This window comes from Sminthopsis crassicaudata, chromosome 4 (assembly GCF_048593235.1).
Source record: "Sminthopsis crassicaudata isolate SCR6 chromosome 4, ASM4859323v1, whole genome shotgun sequence".
NCBI lineage: Eukaryota > Metazoa > Chordata > Mammalia > Dasyuromorphia > Dasyuridae > Sminthopsis > Sminthopsis crassicaudata.
In genome coordinates, this window is record NC_133620.1 from 309,156,767 (window position 1) to 309,175,303 (window position 18,537).

General features: G+C 35.1%; 1 protein-coding gene across 1 annotated transcript in view; it reads right to left on the minus strand.

Moving 5' to 3' along the window:
• The window catches only part of DNAH9 (dynein axonemal heavy chain 9), a 572,299-nt gene that overhangs the window by 322,270 nt on the left and 231,492 nt on the right, over positions 1 to 18,537 (minus strand). Inside the window, exons 27-29 of the mRNA XM_074264740.1 lie at positions 16,202 to 16,358; positions 8,893 to 8,997; positions 852 to 1,009 (exon numbers count right to left, since the gene is read on the minus strand). Of these exons, the coding sequence (XP_074120841.1) occupies positions 852 to 1,009; positions 8,893 to 8,997; positions 16,202 to 16,358 (420 nt within the window). The remainder of the gene's footprint in view (positions 1 to 851; positions 1,010 to 8,892; positions 8,998 to 16,201; positions 16,359 to 18,537) is intronic.

Here is an 18,537-nt window from a genome sequence, read left to right on the forward strand (position 1 = left end):
CTAACTGTTGGCATCCTTTCACTTTTTAGGACCCAACTCAGATGCCATGTCTTCATTATACCTTAATTGACTTTTACTGCTAAAATTAATCCCTCTTTATTAGAATCTCTGAGCCTACATGGACCTTTGAACTTCATTTTATAGCTTTTAAAGTTTTTTTTTAAAGTTACAATAAAGTTATTTAAACTCCTTGAAGGCCTAGTCTTCATTTCTATAGTTCCTATGCTTGATGTTTAGTAAGAACTGGGAGGCCATGTAAAAAGTGAGAGAATATGGTATAGTTCTAGCATTCCTGGGCCTTATGTCATAATAGTTAAGATATAAATATAAAATATAAGTACAGATAACTATAAAATAGCAAAGAACTCAATAGTAGAATAAAAGAGTGGAAAGTGTTATGATATTTAAAAGGAATAAAAGATTTCTTCCTACTGGAATAATCTTAGAACACTTTATGAAGCAGGCTTTGAAGGATTGTCAGGAATTGGACCTGTGGAATCATTTTATAAGAAAGAACATTGCTCCATATAAGCAAAGATGTGGAAATGACAAAATAGGTTGTATTCAGGGAAGGACAAATAGGACAATATAAATGGAATAAAGCAGAATAGTAGGAAATGAGGCTGAAAAGTTCAGTCAGAACTATATTGCAGTGGATCTTGTATATAAGGGTAGAATTCAGGGCAAAAAAAAGTGGAGTTCAGAGTTTGAAGCAATTGAGAAACCATGGAACTTTTTCAGTAAGAGTTAAAGTAGATTAACATAATCATGATAGTATATCATACATGCTTCTCTTCAAAGATGAAGAGACTATAAAATATAACTGTACCTTAAAAAATTATGAATTGTACCTGAAGAGAGCTTTGAGATTCTCTGGAAGCTCTGTACGACCAGCATAGCCGGGGTTCATGGTGATGAAGATTCCCACTGAGGGATTAAGTTTAATCTCCTCCCCAAGGAAGTTGAAATATAGTTTTTTATCCCTGATTGCATCTTGGATACTTTTCACCTGAAAAAAAAAATCAGCACGTTTTAATCAGCATAATGTATAAATTGATCAGATACCATTCTGTCAGGAGAAATTGTCCCTTCTTGTGTGGAATGGAGAGATAAGGTGAAGAACTTACAGGAATGTTTAAATTCTTTTTCTGTATTTTTTTATTTATTATTATTTCTATGTCTTTGTGACCTATATAAGTATGGTATGTTCTAGTCAATATTTACTTAACTTTAGATACATTTACTTAACCAGAGATGATGATGTTTATCCTTGTTCAGTGTTATCAATATTTAAATTATTAAATGTCATCAGCTCAGTAATTAGAAGTTTGAAGGTCTGATGTATGATTCCTCTCAGAATCAGGGAAACTGAAAACTTTCATTCTAATCTGCTTTTGGTACCTATTTCTTAATGCTCCCCAATTTATGATGTAATCCTTTGTAATAGAAACTATAAAATCTGTATATGTTTACTACTTCTTTAGCTCTTCTACTGTGAGCTTTCTCTCTTTCCCTCCTCATGTTGGACTTGTTCATTCTCATGAGAATTTATTAATAAAAAAACTTTCTGCTTTTTATTTTGAATGATCTCTAAGTAGTCATTTTGGTTAAGGGTCTTCTACATCCCTCACAGTTGGGGGCTTGTCCAGGATGGGGTCTTTGAGGGAGATGGCTATGTGCACCCCAGACAGCGATAGGCACCCACGGAGTAGTTTTCTCCATGGTCTCCCCTCTTAGACAACGAGCCAAGGCAGGAATACTCAATGGAAAGCAGAATTGAAGATTGAAGGAAGTAGAGTCCTGATGGCCAACATTGCAGCCTGAAAGATATGTACACGTGTAAACTCAAGATAATGCTCTTAGGGGTCTGGGGGAACATTGGCTGGGTTGAGAGAGACCCTGAGGGATTAGCCCTCCTAAATTTGTTTTTGGTGTGGGCTGCTGTTGACCCCAATGATAAAGGACTTTCCTGAGGAAGGCTCTCTGGTGGCTGCAGTGCAGGAGGGTAACAAAGGGCATCCGCCAACACCTGGACTGGGTCCAAGGGCGGTAAAATGGGATAGAAGCAGTCCAAGAATTCGTATCAGGTCGTTAGCTAAGGAATTCAAGACTAGGATGAACTTCCCAGATATAAAAGGGAAGAAACTGAGATGTATATCCCAGCACTATTTGGGTATGTCAGACTTTAATCTGTATGTAAAAGCTGAAAATAGAGTTTTGCGTGTGTCTATATGTGTATGTCTGCTTTGCAAATTGTTCTATGTTAAAAGTTAGCAAGCTCATAAGAGAAAAGAATTCAGCCTCTGTGTTTACAGGCTTAGAAAAATATCAAGCTGAATTGTGAGAATTAGGATTCATTCAGAGTAGTAATTCTTTTAGAGTGGCTCAGAATGTTTTGGTAATGTAATTTGGAACCTAGTTTTGGATTTCTCAAGAAAAGAAAATCTTTTTTTTCCCTTTCTTTCTCTCTGCCTCTGGCAGAGGCTTTTCAGGAAGTGGGGTTGAGAAGGGGAAAAATAAAAACATAAATTAAAAGTTTGGAAACTTTTAAGAAAATAGAAGAACAGTGGCTATCACTCCTGTAAACAAGTTACCAATAACTCAGGCTTGTGGAATCCTGCCAGAGGGGAAAAAAAAAATTCAAGGTAAAGCAAGGATTAGTGCTTAACTCTTTCCTGGCTTACTAAAGAAAAGAAGTTTGAATGGAACATCTAGGTAGATTTTAGGAAATTTCACAAACTAAAGTATTGGTTAATTTTAAAATAACTTTAAATTGGTATGTGTGTTAAGATTGGAAATAAGAAACTGCATATTTTGGAAGGGAGGAATAAAAATAGAGTAAGAGAGTAAATAGCTGAACACAGTGGCTCTCTGATCTGTTGTGGGAAAACTAGGCATGTTTCTAATAATTGTCATAGGAGAAGAAAGAAAAATCATTATTAGCAAGTTTGCTTTCATGGAATTAGAGAACAGAAAGTTTAAGAAGGCTAAACTGGGTAATTGTTTGCAACATTTGATGAAGAATTTTGGGAACTTATAATATTTTAAAGAGGTACTATAATTTTGAAATTGGGGGAAATAATTTTACTGTTGCCTTGTACATGTTAGATTTATTCTGAGTATAAAATCTTAAATATTGTTTGAATATTATGGTCTTTACAACTGAAGAGGAAAACTTTTTTATTATTATTTGGTTGGACTTCAAATGAAAAATATAGGCTATTAAACAAAATGCCAGTAGCTTACCTTAGGGAAGGTTGTGTTTACATCTCCCTACTTAAATGATATATTGCTTTTTAAAAGTATTGGGTATTTGTAAACTATATTATAAATTTTATGAAATTTGGTTCAAAATTAATTGTGAACCTTCAAGTTTAAAGTTTAAAAAAAGGTGATTTAAAGACAAGGGAAAAGAGAGATTGATTTATAAAAGCAATTAATAGTTTAAATGGAGTGTCTAGTCATAAGGGTTATTGATTTGGGAGTGTTTAAAGTATGTCAGAGAAGGCTTGAGCAAGTAGACATTGGGAGGAGAAAGAGACAGAGAGAGATGGGATAGGAGAATGAAGTTAATTTAAGAAGGATTGAGTAATAGGAGCAAATGATTAAAAAAAAAATCAGTGGGAAAAAGAAGGAACTGGTTGGAAAGAGTAGTCACAGAGAGACTGTTGTGAGATGGGATGTGTTTTTGAAGGGGGGGGGGAGGAAACAGCAGAGCAGCAGTAGAAAGGTGCTGCAGCTGTTGGGTTCCTCTTGCTGAAGAAAGCAAACGGTGACTTAAAGAGACAGGCTGCTCTTATGAGATGTTAATTCTTTAGATACATAATGGTTTTCTTGTTTAAAAAATATGATCAGAAATGTGATATATAGTTTGAAAGGGTTATTTCAAAAAGTTTAACTGATGTTTTCAAGAACTTTTCAGATTCTTTTTATGTGAAAATAGGAAGTTTTAATTAACTGTATTGATGCCAATTATCTGAAAGGGACTCCAAGAATAATAGTTTTTGCCTTCGTCTTTTGAAAATGTTTTTGTTGTGAAAAAATATGTAGTTTGAGATTTTTCTGTGTATTGGGTATTTTAAAAAGCTGTTTCCAATCAGATTATATGTAACAATTATATCCTAATGAGTATTTACCCTGGTCCTCCATCTGTTTCTGGATATTTGTGTCTGTGGATATTCAGGTTTTAAAAAAATGTTTCTAGATAATGAGAGGACAATTAGCACAGTGGTCTGTGAAACCTAACTGCTATTTATTGGGACTATAGCCGACTGCCCGTCCTATGAAGCAAATTTCTGTCATTCCTTTATAGAATTTATTATAAAATATTTCCCTTCACATACTCCATATTCAGACTTATCTAATCTATAACACTTGCTATCTCTCATTGTATAATATTTTATATGGTGCAGTGAATGGAGTAATGGGTAGAGAGTCAAAAAAGTCTTGATTTTCCAGCTTGCCTTTGACACTTGCTAGCTGTGTAATCCTTGGCAAGTCACTTAACCTTTCACTTCTCAGTTTCCTCATCTATAAAATAGAGATTATAATAGCATATATAATAAGCCTTCCCCCCAGGGGTTATTGAGAGGATGAAAATGATGCAATATTTACAAAATAATTTATAGAATGCTATATAAGTGCTAGTTATTATTATTCTATGTATCTTTGCAAGAGTTGTCTTCTATACTGAAAATGAGCTCCTTTTTCATCTACACCTTTTAGAATCCTTTGCTTCTTGTGAAGCTCATTTAAATTTCTGAGCACACAAACTGTACACAGTGTAGTAGTATTAGGCACTTGAGCCTTGAGGTCAACACTAATGATTTTAAACTCAAAAAACTCTTAATTTAAATGGAATATATAATTATAAAGAGCTTAGGCTAGTAGAGGTTGTCCCATTTTTTACATGAATTCTTTCATATAACTTTCCCAGTTGTTATTGTTCCCTTCTACAACCTTATCTTGTATTTATTTTTACATATTTATTGAATTTACTTATATATACACTTGTTTCCACCAACAGTATGCTCATTGACAGCAAAGGTTGTTTAATTTTTGTCTTTGTATTCAGGGACTTGCATATGGTAGGGAATTAATAAATGCCTGTTAATTGAATATTGAAATGAGGAAATTATTTATTGCAGCATATTTTCATTGGGATAAAAGAGAAAAACTACAGATAAGAGGTCAGTCATATTAGAAATAAAAAAATGCTACCATTGCAAATATTTACCAGTTTTAAAATTTGCAAATTGTCTCTGTATTCTAAGCACATACATTACAATAATGGCATGTGCAGCTGAAAATAAATTATTCCTTAAAAGTTTTTTGAATCATCTTTCATTTTTATAATCTTAGTACCCCAACTTTAAACCAAACATATGACATATGAGATTTGAAAGCCATTTAGTTTACAAGAGTTAATATCCTGTATTAGAGCAAGTTATTGTCACAAGCCTTTTACATCAGAACCACCCATTCACTTTCATTTAAGGGGTTGTACTTGTAAATGTTTAACTTTGTGATGACATAGAATCTGCTCCATATCCATTGAGGTTTTAATTGTATATGATGTATTTGAGCTGTTCATAGAAGGATGCTGGGATAAGCCTTTGAAAAATAATACCTTATCATAATGCTAATTACTGACATTTAGATAGCACTTAAAGGTTTAAAAGCACAAGTGATATGAGTTATTACAAAGGCAATGTAGTATAATAGAGTGCTGAGAGAGTTTAGAGCCAGAATACTCAAATTTAAATCCTATTTCGAGTTGCTTTGTGATCATAGGCCTATTATTCCATATTAAATAACCTATTTTCTCATCTTCAAAATAGGAAATATGATAATAATACTTGTAATACTATTACTAATAATAACCAAGATTTACATAGCACTTTATGGTTTATAAAATGCCTTATAAATATTATCTCATTTTATTCTGACACCAGTTTAGGGAGGACTGGTGCTATTAATATCCCCATTTTACAGATGAAGAGATGGAAACAAATGTTGGTTAAGTGACTTGCTTGGGATCTCACAAGTTAGTGACTGAGGCTGAATTTGAACTCAGTTCTTCCTGAAGTCAAGTCTAAAACTGTATACTGATTGCCCTATTAAGTGCTATTTATTTATACCATTTACTTCACAGGAATTGTATAAAGAAAGCAAATTTAAAATCTTTTTTTTTTTTTTTTTTGATTTTGAGTTGTCAGTGTTATTTCTTTTCACCCTCAATACAGAGCTTTAAATTAGATAATTTGAGTATTATTATTCCCATTTTATACATCAGGAAGCCAAAACTCAATTAGCAATTTGCCTAAGGTTATGTGGCTATTAAGTGACACAAAGGGACTTAAATCTGTTTCCTGAAGTTAAACTCCATACATTTTCCATTGTCCCCCATCATCTCTCATTAAGACTATAGAAATTCACTTAATCCCGTAAGGCCTGATTCTAATGCCATTTCTACTAATACTTGTTTTTTCTAATTTCTCTCTACCTTCTATCTCAGAAATTAAATTTTTTTTTTCTAAACCATACATAGGACACATCCCAGAAATATTTATCATAAATTACTTTGTATTCCAAGATTGTTGTGTGTTTGTGTGTGTATGTGTCCTTCAATAGAAGGAAGTGTCTACATCTGATTTAAACTTTGCATCTTCCCTATAATCTTTAGATGCTTTATAAATGTTTGTTGAGCAGAACCAAAAAATAACAATACATATAATGTATATGATAACACAAAGAAAAAAGGTCATAGAAAAACATGTATCATCTGCACACAGAACATACTTAATAAATGCTTTTTGAAGTTAAATTTAAGAAACCTAGGTTTAAATTCTGGCTTTAATTTTTATTAGTGATTTTTATTAGCTATATGGTGGCTGGGAAGTAACCATCTCTCTATACTACAATTTTCTCAAATGGGGATAATAATTCTAAAAATGGGGTTGAGTAAGGGGAAAGCTTGGGAAACTCCTTCAGAGAAGCTCTCCCCAGAGAGACCCACCCCAGGGAATCAAGATAAAGTGGTTTCATTCTGTTACCTGGGTGGGATTAGTTGAGTTCAGGTCCACTCTTATTTAGCCACAACTGAAGATTGAGATTTCTATCCAACTCCATTGAGTTGGAAATTAGTCCAGAGACATTCAATTCAAAGATTTTCTATTCTGATTCTAACTCAAACTGCTCCCAGCCTCCACCAAGAACTACCCATATAACAAGCATCCTTCAGCTCAATTCTTTGCAGAGGGTCAAAAGCAGGAAACTCTCTCTCCTTGGCATAGCTGTGACTCTCTGCCTGCTGAAAAGACCTTCTCTTTTCAGTGTCACTCCCTCTTTATCTCTAATAGGATCTTATTTACCTCTCTGTTGGGATTTCTCTGCTAGATCTTTACTTCTCTATCGGGACCTTGCCACTAAAAGTCAGCCTGCAAAAGCTGATTTCTCAGTTCTAATAATAAAGTTCTTTTGCCAATTTAACTTTTCGGGTTTGTAAATTCATTTATGAAGAACATGTGCTGACCAGAAGGAGGTTCCCACAACTCCCTGCCCTGCACTGAACCTCATCAATATTATGAAGAAAATGTATCTTAAATTGTAAAGTGCTATATAGATGTCAATCAAATGAATTTTTAAAGCAAGTATGCTTCACATACAATCCAGATCACATCACTTCTTACCTAGAAACCTGCAATTGTGGTCTAATTGTTTCCATTGTTTTCATTCCCTCCCCTAGTCAATCCACTTAGCTTCCAAACTGATATTCCTAAAGTACAGATCTGAGCATGTTATCTCCCTTGCCAAGAAATGCCAATAGTTTTTGGGATTAAATACAGATATTAAAAGTTTGCCACTTAAAACCTTCATCATTTAGATCCTATCTGTCTTTCAAGATTTATTTCCTATAACTTTCTTTTCTTCACTCTCTATTTTATCCAAATGGATCTACTTGCTGTTCTTCCTAAAAGATATTTCCTCTTTTGTCTTTTTGATTGTATACCAACTGCTCCTTTAAGCCCAGAATGTTCTCTCGACTCACTGCTACTACCACCAATTAATTTTCAGATCACATGACACTTCTTTTGGGAAATCTCTCCTCATGCTTTAAGTTATTAGCACACTTTTCCATATTTACTTATCTTGATACTGATTATTTACTCTTGACATAAACTGAGATCTTTTGGGGGACTGGATCCCCTTTGGGGGAACTCTCAGACCCTGGGAAAAGCCTGTCAATCTCAATTGGAGATCTTGGTCAATCACTCTCCATTGAATTGCCACAAACAACTCTCAGTGGCTTAAACTCCTAGTTAAATAGTCTCATTCAATTTTAAACTGAATTGAAAATCAGTCTTTCAGGAGTTGGCCCCCATCTCTGGGCCAAAAATAAAAGCAAGCCCCAATATATTTGCTACAGGTCCAGATATTTTTTGTAGACATCTTAATAGACCATGCCCACTGGTGAAGATATTGTCTTCTCAGTATTAACCTTTGCTGTCTTCCTAACAGGACCTTTTGATTAAGAAGCCTGTATTCCTAGCAAAGTTTGCTTCTCAGTGCCAATAAATCCCTTTTTGCCCCACAGATTTCAGGTTTGCGAATTCTTTTGCATAGGACTTGCACCTCAGATCAGAGGGGATTTCCCACCCCAATTCTCATACCTTTTCACAACTACCACTAATCTCATCATTTGCACTTCATCACTCTCTCATTTTTGGATCTAGCACAAAATAGGCACTTAACTATACTTGTCCAATTGAATTGAATTGAAGGGTAAAAAGCTTTCAAGATAAAGAAAGGACATGAAATTGAAGTTTTTATTGGTGTAAGGCTAAAAATTTTGGAACAAAGAATGAGACTTCTTAGCTTTTGACTCCATACCTGTACTGCCACCACAGAAAGGACCTCTACAGAAATTCTGTTAAATTCATCAAAACAGCCCCAGGCACCAGTCTGAGAAAGGCCTTTGTAGATATTGCCACACGACTGCAAAGCAATATAAAAAGATTAAATTATCAATAGAATTATTTCTTTTAATAAATGGATAATTCTTAATACTTATGTACTCTTTTGTTATCATGCAAACTGTCAAGAACCTGTAATAAAATTTCATGAGCATTGCAATTTTGATACAATTGCAACACAGAAGTTTCAGGATCAAACAAAATCTTTTCTTCAAGTCCTCTTAAAATGTCACTAGAACAGAATTATTGTTAGTCCTGTAAATTCAGAAATTCCCCCAAATAAACAAAAGATGATTTCTTTGTGGCTCAGGCAAAATTCTTTCCATTTAATCTCATGTCACACTCTGAGGAAAAAGTTTGTTTATATTTTTTAAAGATATGCATAGCTCTATGCTTTCCTTTAGAGAAGCTGGAGGAAGACAATATAAAGCAAGTAAAGAGAGAATTTAAGGAGGGATACAGAATGTGCAGAGCAACTAAGGCCATCTTAAATGAAAGAGAGATAAAGGAGGAGATAACCATAAATATAAAGTGTATTTAAACAAAGAATTTAGTGTTCCTTTAGGGATTTAAATTTCCTCATGTGTTAGGATTCTTACAAGATATTTATGCACTTCATTCACACCTTTAAAGGAGTTCAAACCTTTAGAGGAATTTACATCTTTAAAGGAGTTATTGGCTCATTGGTCCACACAAGAGATTCACAAGTGTAAAGGAAAAGCCTGTTCATGGACTTCCAGGAGATTCACAGCTAGGATTGAATTCTGGGAAACCCACACTTTTGGAGGCAGAGTCAAGATTTCATTCCCATGTCTACCTTCATGCTGGCTGGAGGCTTTGGATTCAGAGGGAGCTAGAGACTGAAGCTGTCTGGAGACATTCTGACAAGAGCTCTTGGGAACCAAAGAGAGAGAGAGGCCTCTATTAAAGCTAGCTGAGCCCCAAGTGAAGGAGACAAGATTTGAAGGAGAAAATAAAGTATCTGGAGATAAGATTTGGAAAGAGAGTAAGTGACTTTAACTCCTGGATGCATTTTGGGGTTACTGAACTAAAGCCAAGGCTGCCTCCAGAAGCTCCTCAAGAATCCTGCTCCCAGAGAACGATCATGATTTAGAGAGAAACAGAACATCATATTTTGGTGCCCAACATGGGGCAGACAGGATCCTGATTCCAGTGGAAAAGACTCAGATCCAGATTTCAGTTGAAAAGTCTTTCTGACCCAGAAATAAAGGTGAGTAACAAGGTAACTTTGTTCAAGAGCTAAAGGAGAATTTCAGCGAAATGGGGCAAATTTTTAGAAAACAGCCTTCTGTTTCTGTTCAAGGAAAATGTTTAGAGAGCATTGTCAAGGTTATGAGAAGCCAAGGATTGATTATAATTTTGGAGGAGATCACTGAACTTTTAAAAACTGTGCAGTTCATATGTCCTTGTTTTTCTATGGAAAAAGAATTGGATCTAGAAGAATAAAAATTAATAGGAGAGGAATTTTGTCAATACTACAACAAAAATGGACCTGCCTCAATTTCCAAAGACACACTTAATGCATACAATTTAATTCAATTGGCTTTAGGAAATTATATAAGTTATAGAATAAGGAAAAAGAAGAGGGAGCAAGAGGGGGAGGTGTAAACCAAATTAGGAGAAGAGGAGGAAGAATCAGATAAGAATTCACAGCAGGAGAAATTAGATCATTTCCAATAACTTGAGTTACCGCCCTCAAGGCAGTAAAATAAAAAGAATTGCCTGTTAAGCAGCCTATGACAAGATTAGAAAAAAGCATTGGTTAAGGCTAAGAGAGAAGGACAGGATGTAAGTGATTTTATAGATGCATACCTTGTGATTGAAGAGCTTGACTCTTCAGGTCAAAAAAGGAGAAGATACACTTCTTTTGATTTGGATAAAATTAAAAATTTGAAAAAAAGGTTGCACTCTTTATGGAGCTACATCATCTTATGTTAAAATGTTACTAGGTAATTTGGGTTATGAAATCCTAACCCCGAATGACTGGAAATCCATAGCAAGGACATGTTTAAAACCTGGACAAAACTTGTTGTGGCTTTTGGAGTATTGTGAATTAGTGGGATTCAAGTCAGGTGCAATAGGGAAACAAGAGTTAACACACAATTCACTTTTGACCAACTAGCAGGTGAATTCAGAACAGATTTATTATCCCATAACAGTATATGAGCAAATTTCTAAGACTGCAATAAAAGCTTGGGGTTCTCTCCCTGGACAGAAAGATCGAGGGGAAGCTTTCACAAAAATAGAGCAAAATCCACCTTTTGTGGATTTTGTGGGACGTCTGCAAACTGCTGTCACAAGAACTACTGGAGACAATGCAGCTACAGAAATAATGACCAGACATTTGGCTATGGAAAATGCCAATAAGGTTTGTAAGAGAATTATATAGGGACTACTTCACAAAGATTCTCCTTTAGAAGAGATCATAAGACACTGTGCTACAGTGGGCATAAATGCTTATTATACCCAGACAATGATGAACATGGAAAAACAGGGTCCCTATTGGCAAAGGACTTCTAGAGAAACTTATTGATGTTTTCAATGTGGAAAAGTTGGACATCTGAGAGCCCAATGTAGATATGGAGATAGAGTGAGAAGACAGGCTGAGAAAAGACCTAAAACTCCATATCTGAAATGCCACAAGGGCTTTCACTGGGCTTCAGAATGTAGACTGACCCAGAGAAATGAGAGGTGGGGCCTAGCTCCAAGAACTCAATCAAAAGATAGGTAGGGCATGGTGGCAGCTGAGGTTACACCCAAAGAATCTTTAGAAGGTCAGGACTCTGATGTGATCAACTAGCAGAAAAGTAATCACTTGACACAAAGGGATTACCTGATCAGCCAACAGAAAAGCAATCAGATAGTAGAAATGGATTATATTTGGGGAGAATACAGACCTTTTAAACCAACAGGGCAGTGTCCAGTGCAAACAGCTCCAATGTAATTGCCAGATAATGAGATGAGATTTAGAAAGTGGTAAATAGAAGGAAATTAGATAGGTTAACTGCCTGGCAGAGAGTTTGCTTGTATTTTTATAGACAGAAGGAAACAGATATAGAAGGAAACAGATGGAGAAAGAAACAGATGGATGGCAACAAGCACCTAGAGAGAGACAGAAAAAGAGAAAAATTTGGAAACAAAGGAGAAGACCATAAGAACAAAATCTGCAGGAATCATTGTATTCCCTAATATAAGATAAGACTGTTAAAGGACTTGAAAACCAGCAGGGATCACTGGATTCCTTGAGATGAAAAATTGTTGATGAGACTATTGCAGGACTTCAAAGCTTCTAGGAATCATTGGATTCCTGGCACATGAACTAATGGACAATGAATTCCTTTTGGACTATTTCTAGGACTTAGGGACATGTATAAATTCCTCATGTTGATTCTTGTTAGTTGTTACATCACTTCTAGCCTCTGTTATGTTACTATGTGTTTATGTAATTTATGTAATTATATGTAATACCTCCCATATTGATGGATTTATGTATATCTGTTTCAAGGTCATGACCACCCTATGTTCTAAATCAAAAGAAAAGGGGAGATGTTAGGATTCTTACAAGGTACTTATTCACTTCGTTCACACCTTTAAAGGAGTTCAAACCTTTAGAGGAGTTTACACCTTTAAAGGAGTTAGCTCATTGGTCCACACATGAGATTCACAAGTCTAAAGGAAAAGCCTGCTCGTGGACTTCCAGGAGATTCACAACTAGGATTGAATTCTGGGAAACCCACAATCCCACAGTCTTGGAGGCAGAGTCAAGATTTCATTCCCATGTCTACCTTCATGCTGGCTGGAGTCTTTGGATAGCTAGAGACTGACACTGTCTGGAGACATTCTGACAAGAGCTCTTGGGAACCAAAGAGAGAGAGAGGCCTCTATTAAAGCTAGTTGAGCTCTAAGTGAAGGAGACAAAACTTGAAGGAGAAAATAAAGGATCTGGAGATAAGATATGGAAAGAAACAGTAAATGACTTTAACTCCTGACTGCATTTTGGGATTACTTAAACTAAAGCCAAGGCTGCCTCCAGAAGTTCCCCAAGAATCCTGCTCCCAGAGAATGATCACAATTTAGAGAGAAACAGAACATCATGCTTATAGGTAAAATTTGAGAATTAGTCAAGTCAATTAGTCAAGAAGTGGTCAAGAGCTATGAAGTTTCCTCTAGCTCTAATGTTTTTATGATTTGATTTTAAGTTTTTCCAATTTCTAAGTAAGGGGTGAAACTGTGTCTCTTTAATCTGTAAAAAAAGAGAGATTTGGGGTCTCAGGTCCTCCCCCTAACCATCCCAAACAAGTTAAGTGATTTCATTCAATTGGAGATCTTGGTCAAATCACTTTCACTGATCTTTTGGGGATGTCCTGGATCCCCTTCAGGAAATTCCCAGTCTGAAAAAATGACTTTATTCAATTGGAGATCTCTGTCTGATGGTTCTTTATTGATTAGCCCCAACAGCTCCCAGCCCCAGGCCAAGATGTATCCCATATAATCATGACTTGTCAATCCATCTCTTGCCAAACTTCTAATGAGTTTTGCCTGCTAAGAGAGCTCCTTCTTAGTGAACAATAAACTTTCCTTTTCTGCCATTCAGACTTTTGGGGCTCATGGATTTTTTCATGTTGGACCTGTTGTCCAGAGGGGATTCTCACCTCAATTCTCACACCTCTCTACTACCACTAGACATGAATCAATAGTTTTATAGATGGAAAGGGCTATGAGTTATGTAGCCTAAGCCTGTCATTTTACAGATGAGGTAGTTGAAGCTCAGGGAAGGTAAAGGAGGTCAAAGCCAAAAAAATAGCAAATGTTTTGAGTAGATCCTTTGTCTCCAGAAGAACAGTACACTAGTCTGTAGCATAGGACCAAAGGGCTAAATTACTAATAATTATTCTAATGATCATCTACTGATTGGTTCAGGTACCAGACTGGAAAAATCTATGGATAGTGGAAGGGATGTTATTCATTTTTCTCATTATTAAATTATTATCTGCTAGGCATTGAAGGTATTCTACTGAACACTAAATGAGATGCAGTGGGGATAAGATAAATATATAGTACATAGTTGAGCAATAAACCAAGATTTAAGCAGACAAATGAGTGATATTCTATAGTATTATAGAAATGCAGAGAAGGGAAGGATTGCTTGGATAGAAGAGTCAACCTCAATGGAGAAAATGATCTAGACTGAAAAGGATGAATAAGGTTTAGGAAACCTGACAGACTGGAAGGATATTTTGGAGGGGAGGAGAAACATGAGAAAGGCTTGGAATAAAAAATCCAACATGACTTTTGAGAAGAGTGAGGAGATCAGGATGTGTGCTGTGATATATTTGGAACTAAGTGAAGAGACAAAATGGATTGTGGAATACCTTGAATGACAAATCTGGGAGTGGGTTATACCCATCAACAATGGCAAGCCATTGGACTTTGATATGACATGATAAATTCAGAATTATATTAAAATTATTCTGATATGGTATATCTAACAATTTAGGATAGGTGGGGGTGAAGATTGGAAAGAGGCAAACCAATAAAAAGAAAATCTTGTTTATAATGAAGACAGAGTATTTCCTCCTCTCCCATTCCAATGCCATAGCTTTAATTTGTATCTGAATTCAACCTTCTATTTGGGTTTTCTTATCTTGAATCTTTTCTTCCTCCAATACAACCTACTGGATCAGTTTTTAAAGAATGCTGATTCCATCTCTTTCCCTTTTTAATATAAACTATTACCAAGTTATTCAGTATTAATTTTAATCATGCCATTGCCCTTTCTAAAACTGTTTGTGATTTCATTAATAAGGATTAACATGAACAACATGACTTGAAAAGAACATTTTTTATTATTATTATTATTTTTTTTTTGGTGAAGAGGAGACCAGCTGGGTCAGAACATGTCAGATGTTAATCTCCAACAGAATTACTAACTAATCCTCACCTTCCCCATTCCTTTCCCTTTACTCTGCCTAGAGAATGCTCCCAGCCTCATGCTGCTTTCTGCCAAAATCCTACTCATTCTATGTGGTTCTATATTTTACCAAATTTAAGTAGCCTTTCCTTAACTTTATCCTAGTAGAAAGCAAGCTCTCCTGACTCTACATTTCCACAAGATCCTGTCTCTATTTTTATTATTTTATTTTGCATTATCACAACATTTGGGTATGCCTATTCCATATTAAATTATAAAACTTTTCAAGGACAGAGACTTAAAAAATCTAAAAAATCCCTCACATGGTTGAACAAACTAATACATACATTTATTTTGAAGTCTAAATTCTTCTAGAATGTGGCAATGGAGAAAACAAATAAGCTATCCCTTTTTACTATGTTAATCAGTAAAAGTCACCAGATTAGGATGCCATTTAATGGAACAGAAGCATTTTAAGTCTAAATTTTCAGTTCAAATAATAGCAGGAATTCCAAAGATTCTTAAACCAAAAGTAACCGAATAATGCAACCCTCTTCACTATCTCATAGGTCAATCCTTTAAAGATGATGTTACAATTAAATTCATTTCCCCCTTCCTTAAGTTTTTATAACTTCATAAATAGAATTCCTAGAAAACAGTCAAAATATACAACTTCTCTCTTTAGTTTTTTTTTTTTTGAGTGATTTTTTTGTCTGTTGTGATCATTATACTCTGTATGCTAAGTATACCTTATACTAGATATCTTATAGAACCAAACAATTTTATGCTTTATTGGAAAACCAGTGATGTGTTATATCTATAAAATAATGATTTTAAAACTGTATCTTCACATTGGCCTATTAAGAACAATTAAGGAGGCATTCTGGATTCTAGAACATAAAATCTTGGAAACTGAACGTTTTTAGAGATGATACAGTCAAACTTTGTTATATTATAGATGAGGAAACTGAATGTGAGGAAGGTCATATAACTTGCCCACAATTAGTAGCAGGGACAACATTAAAATCAAGTGCCCTAAATCTCAGTCCAATGCTCTTTTTATCATACCATCAGCCTTCTTATATTATAAAGATTAAATACAATATATTTTTAATCTTAATACTTTTAAAGGCTTACAAAAAGTTCCTAAGAAGTAGGCATGAAATGACAAGCTAGTTCCCTTCCTACAGCCCAGGGCTATGCCTACGGTGTAGGGGGAGAGGGGAAAAACGAGCTAGTTGTCTATTGTTGCTTCAATCTCTTTGTCCTCTAATAGGAAAACAAGACCATGTACCTTATAGTCCATTTGCTCAGAGCAATTAAACACATAGACCATGATACCCAATGCTCGACCCAAGTCCTTGGTAGTCTCAGTTTTGCCAGTGCCCGCAGGTCCTGCTGGTGCTCCACTCATGGTCAGGTGCAGAGACTGTGTAAGGGTGATATAACATCTACCAAGAAATAAAAAGTTCAGAATCAGAATGAATATGAAGTGAAGGAAATGGCATCAGGGTGGGAAATCAGAGGAGCTTTGCTAATACTGCTATGTCCTAGAGACACACAGTTTGTTAATGTCATTAACAAACAGGAAATTTCAGTAATTCTGAAAGTTTTCTCTCTAAGCCAGAGCATTTCTTTGGGGAAAATAATTACCTTTGATTGTTCTCTCATGTCTTGTTTCATATAATTGCCTCTAAAAGATACCTGGCATCAACTCTGATTCTCATCCATCAAAATGGACTTGCCACATCAATAGTACACTATTTTTATGGTATAAATGAAGGTAGATGATTTTTACTACTTTGAGAACAACATAAATTATGGTAAAAATAATAGACTTAAAAAAGAGAGAATATCCTATTTAGATGTGATGTCAGACAAAATGACATCTGGAGTCCACTCAACTCTGAGCTTACAATTCTGAAATGTACAAAAGAGATTTATCTATAATTAGATTTTATCTGGTGCCTAAATAGAATCTGGGACTTCCACCAGCATGCTATCCTTGTTTTTAAGCTTGTTTCATTGAACCAGTATTCTTTGTCATAACTGTACTTTAATGACTGGCAGTGGGAACAATTGCAGGATAAAGGGCTACAAGAAGGAATATAAGCTAAAAGGTAAAAGTGGGATACTTGGAGATTCATTTAAACTAAATTACCTAGAGGTCCCTAGAGAACACCTTACTCAGGATAGAGTGGAAAAAGTTATAACTGTACAATGGAGTTCTTTCTAAATCACACCATTATCTCATAAATGGTACAAGAAAGCTACTAATACTAGTAGGCTATTTCACCCTATGAGTACATGTGAGATGGAAAGAAACAGCTTTTCTTGGCTCCCAGTAGTAGCAAATGTCTATAAGAAATGCAAGACTTGTGCCTTACATGATCAAAGAAAAGAATTATCAGTTGTTGCTTCCAAATGAGAAAATATAATTTTTATTTCATAAATATAAAATATAAGAAAAGACATTTGTAGTTTTATATATATGTATTCTATTTCTGGAAGAAATTTCTGGAAGAAGAATATAAGTTATATTTTAGTGATGATTGATAATTTCACCTGGTATGCAAAGATCTATCAAACAACAAAGTTTCTAAAATGGGTAAGGTATACTGGGAGACTTCTGTAGATTACTTTCTTTAAAAAAATTTTTTTTTATTAATTTTATAATTATAACATTTTTTGACAGTACATATGCATAGGTAATTTTTCACAACATTATCCCTTGTACTCCCTTCTGTTCTGAATTTTTCCCCTTCTTCCCTCCACCCTCTCCCCTAGATGGCAGGCATTCCCATACATATTAAATATGTTATAGTATATCCAAGGTATATATGTGCAGAACCGAATTTTGTTGTTGTTGTTGTTGTTGTTGTTGCAAAGGAAGAATTGGAGTGGGAAGGTAAAAATAATCTGGGGAGAAAAACAAAAAATGCTAACAGTTTATATTCATTTCCCAGTGTTCCTTTTCTGGGTGTAGCTGATTCTGTCCATCATTGATCAATTGGAATTGGATTAGCTCTTCTCTATGTTGAAGATATCCACTTCCATCAGAATACATCCTCATATGGTATTGTTTGTTGAAGTGTATAATTATCTCCTAGTTCTGCTCATTTCACTCAGCATCAGTTGATGTAAGTCTCTCTAAGCCTCTCTGTATTCATCCTGCTGGTCATTTCTTACAGAACAATAATATTCCATAACATTCATATACCATAATTTACCCAACCATTCTTCAATTGATGGGCATCTGTTCATTTTCCAGTTTCTAGCCACTACAAAAAGGGCTGCCACAAACATTTTGGTACATATAGGTCCCTTTCCCTTCTTAATATTTCTTTGGGATATAAGCCCAGTAGTAGTACTGCTGGATCAAAGGGTATGCACAGTTTGATAACTTTTTGGGCATAATTCCAGATTGCTCTCCAGAATGGTTGGATTCTTTCACAATTCCACCAACAATGCATGAGTGTCCCAGTTTTCCCACATCCCCTCCAACATTCATCATTATTTGTTCCTGTCATTTTAGCCAATCTGACAGGTGTGTAGTGGTATATCAGAGTTGTCTTAATTTGCATTTCTCTGATCAATAGTGATTTGGAACACTCTTTCATATGAGTGGAA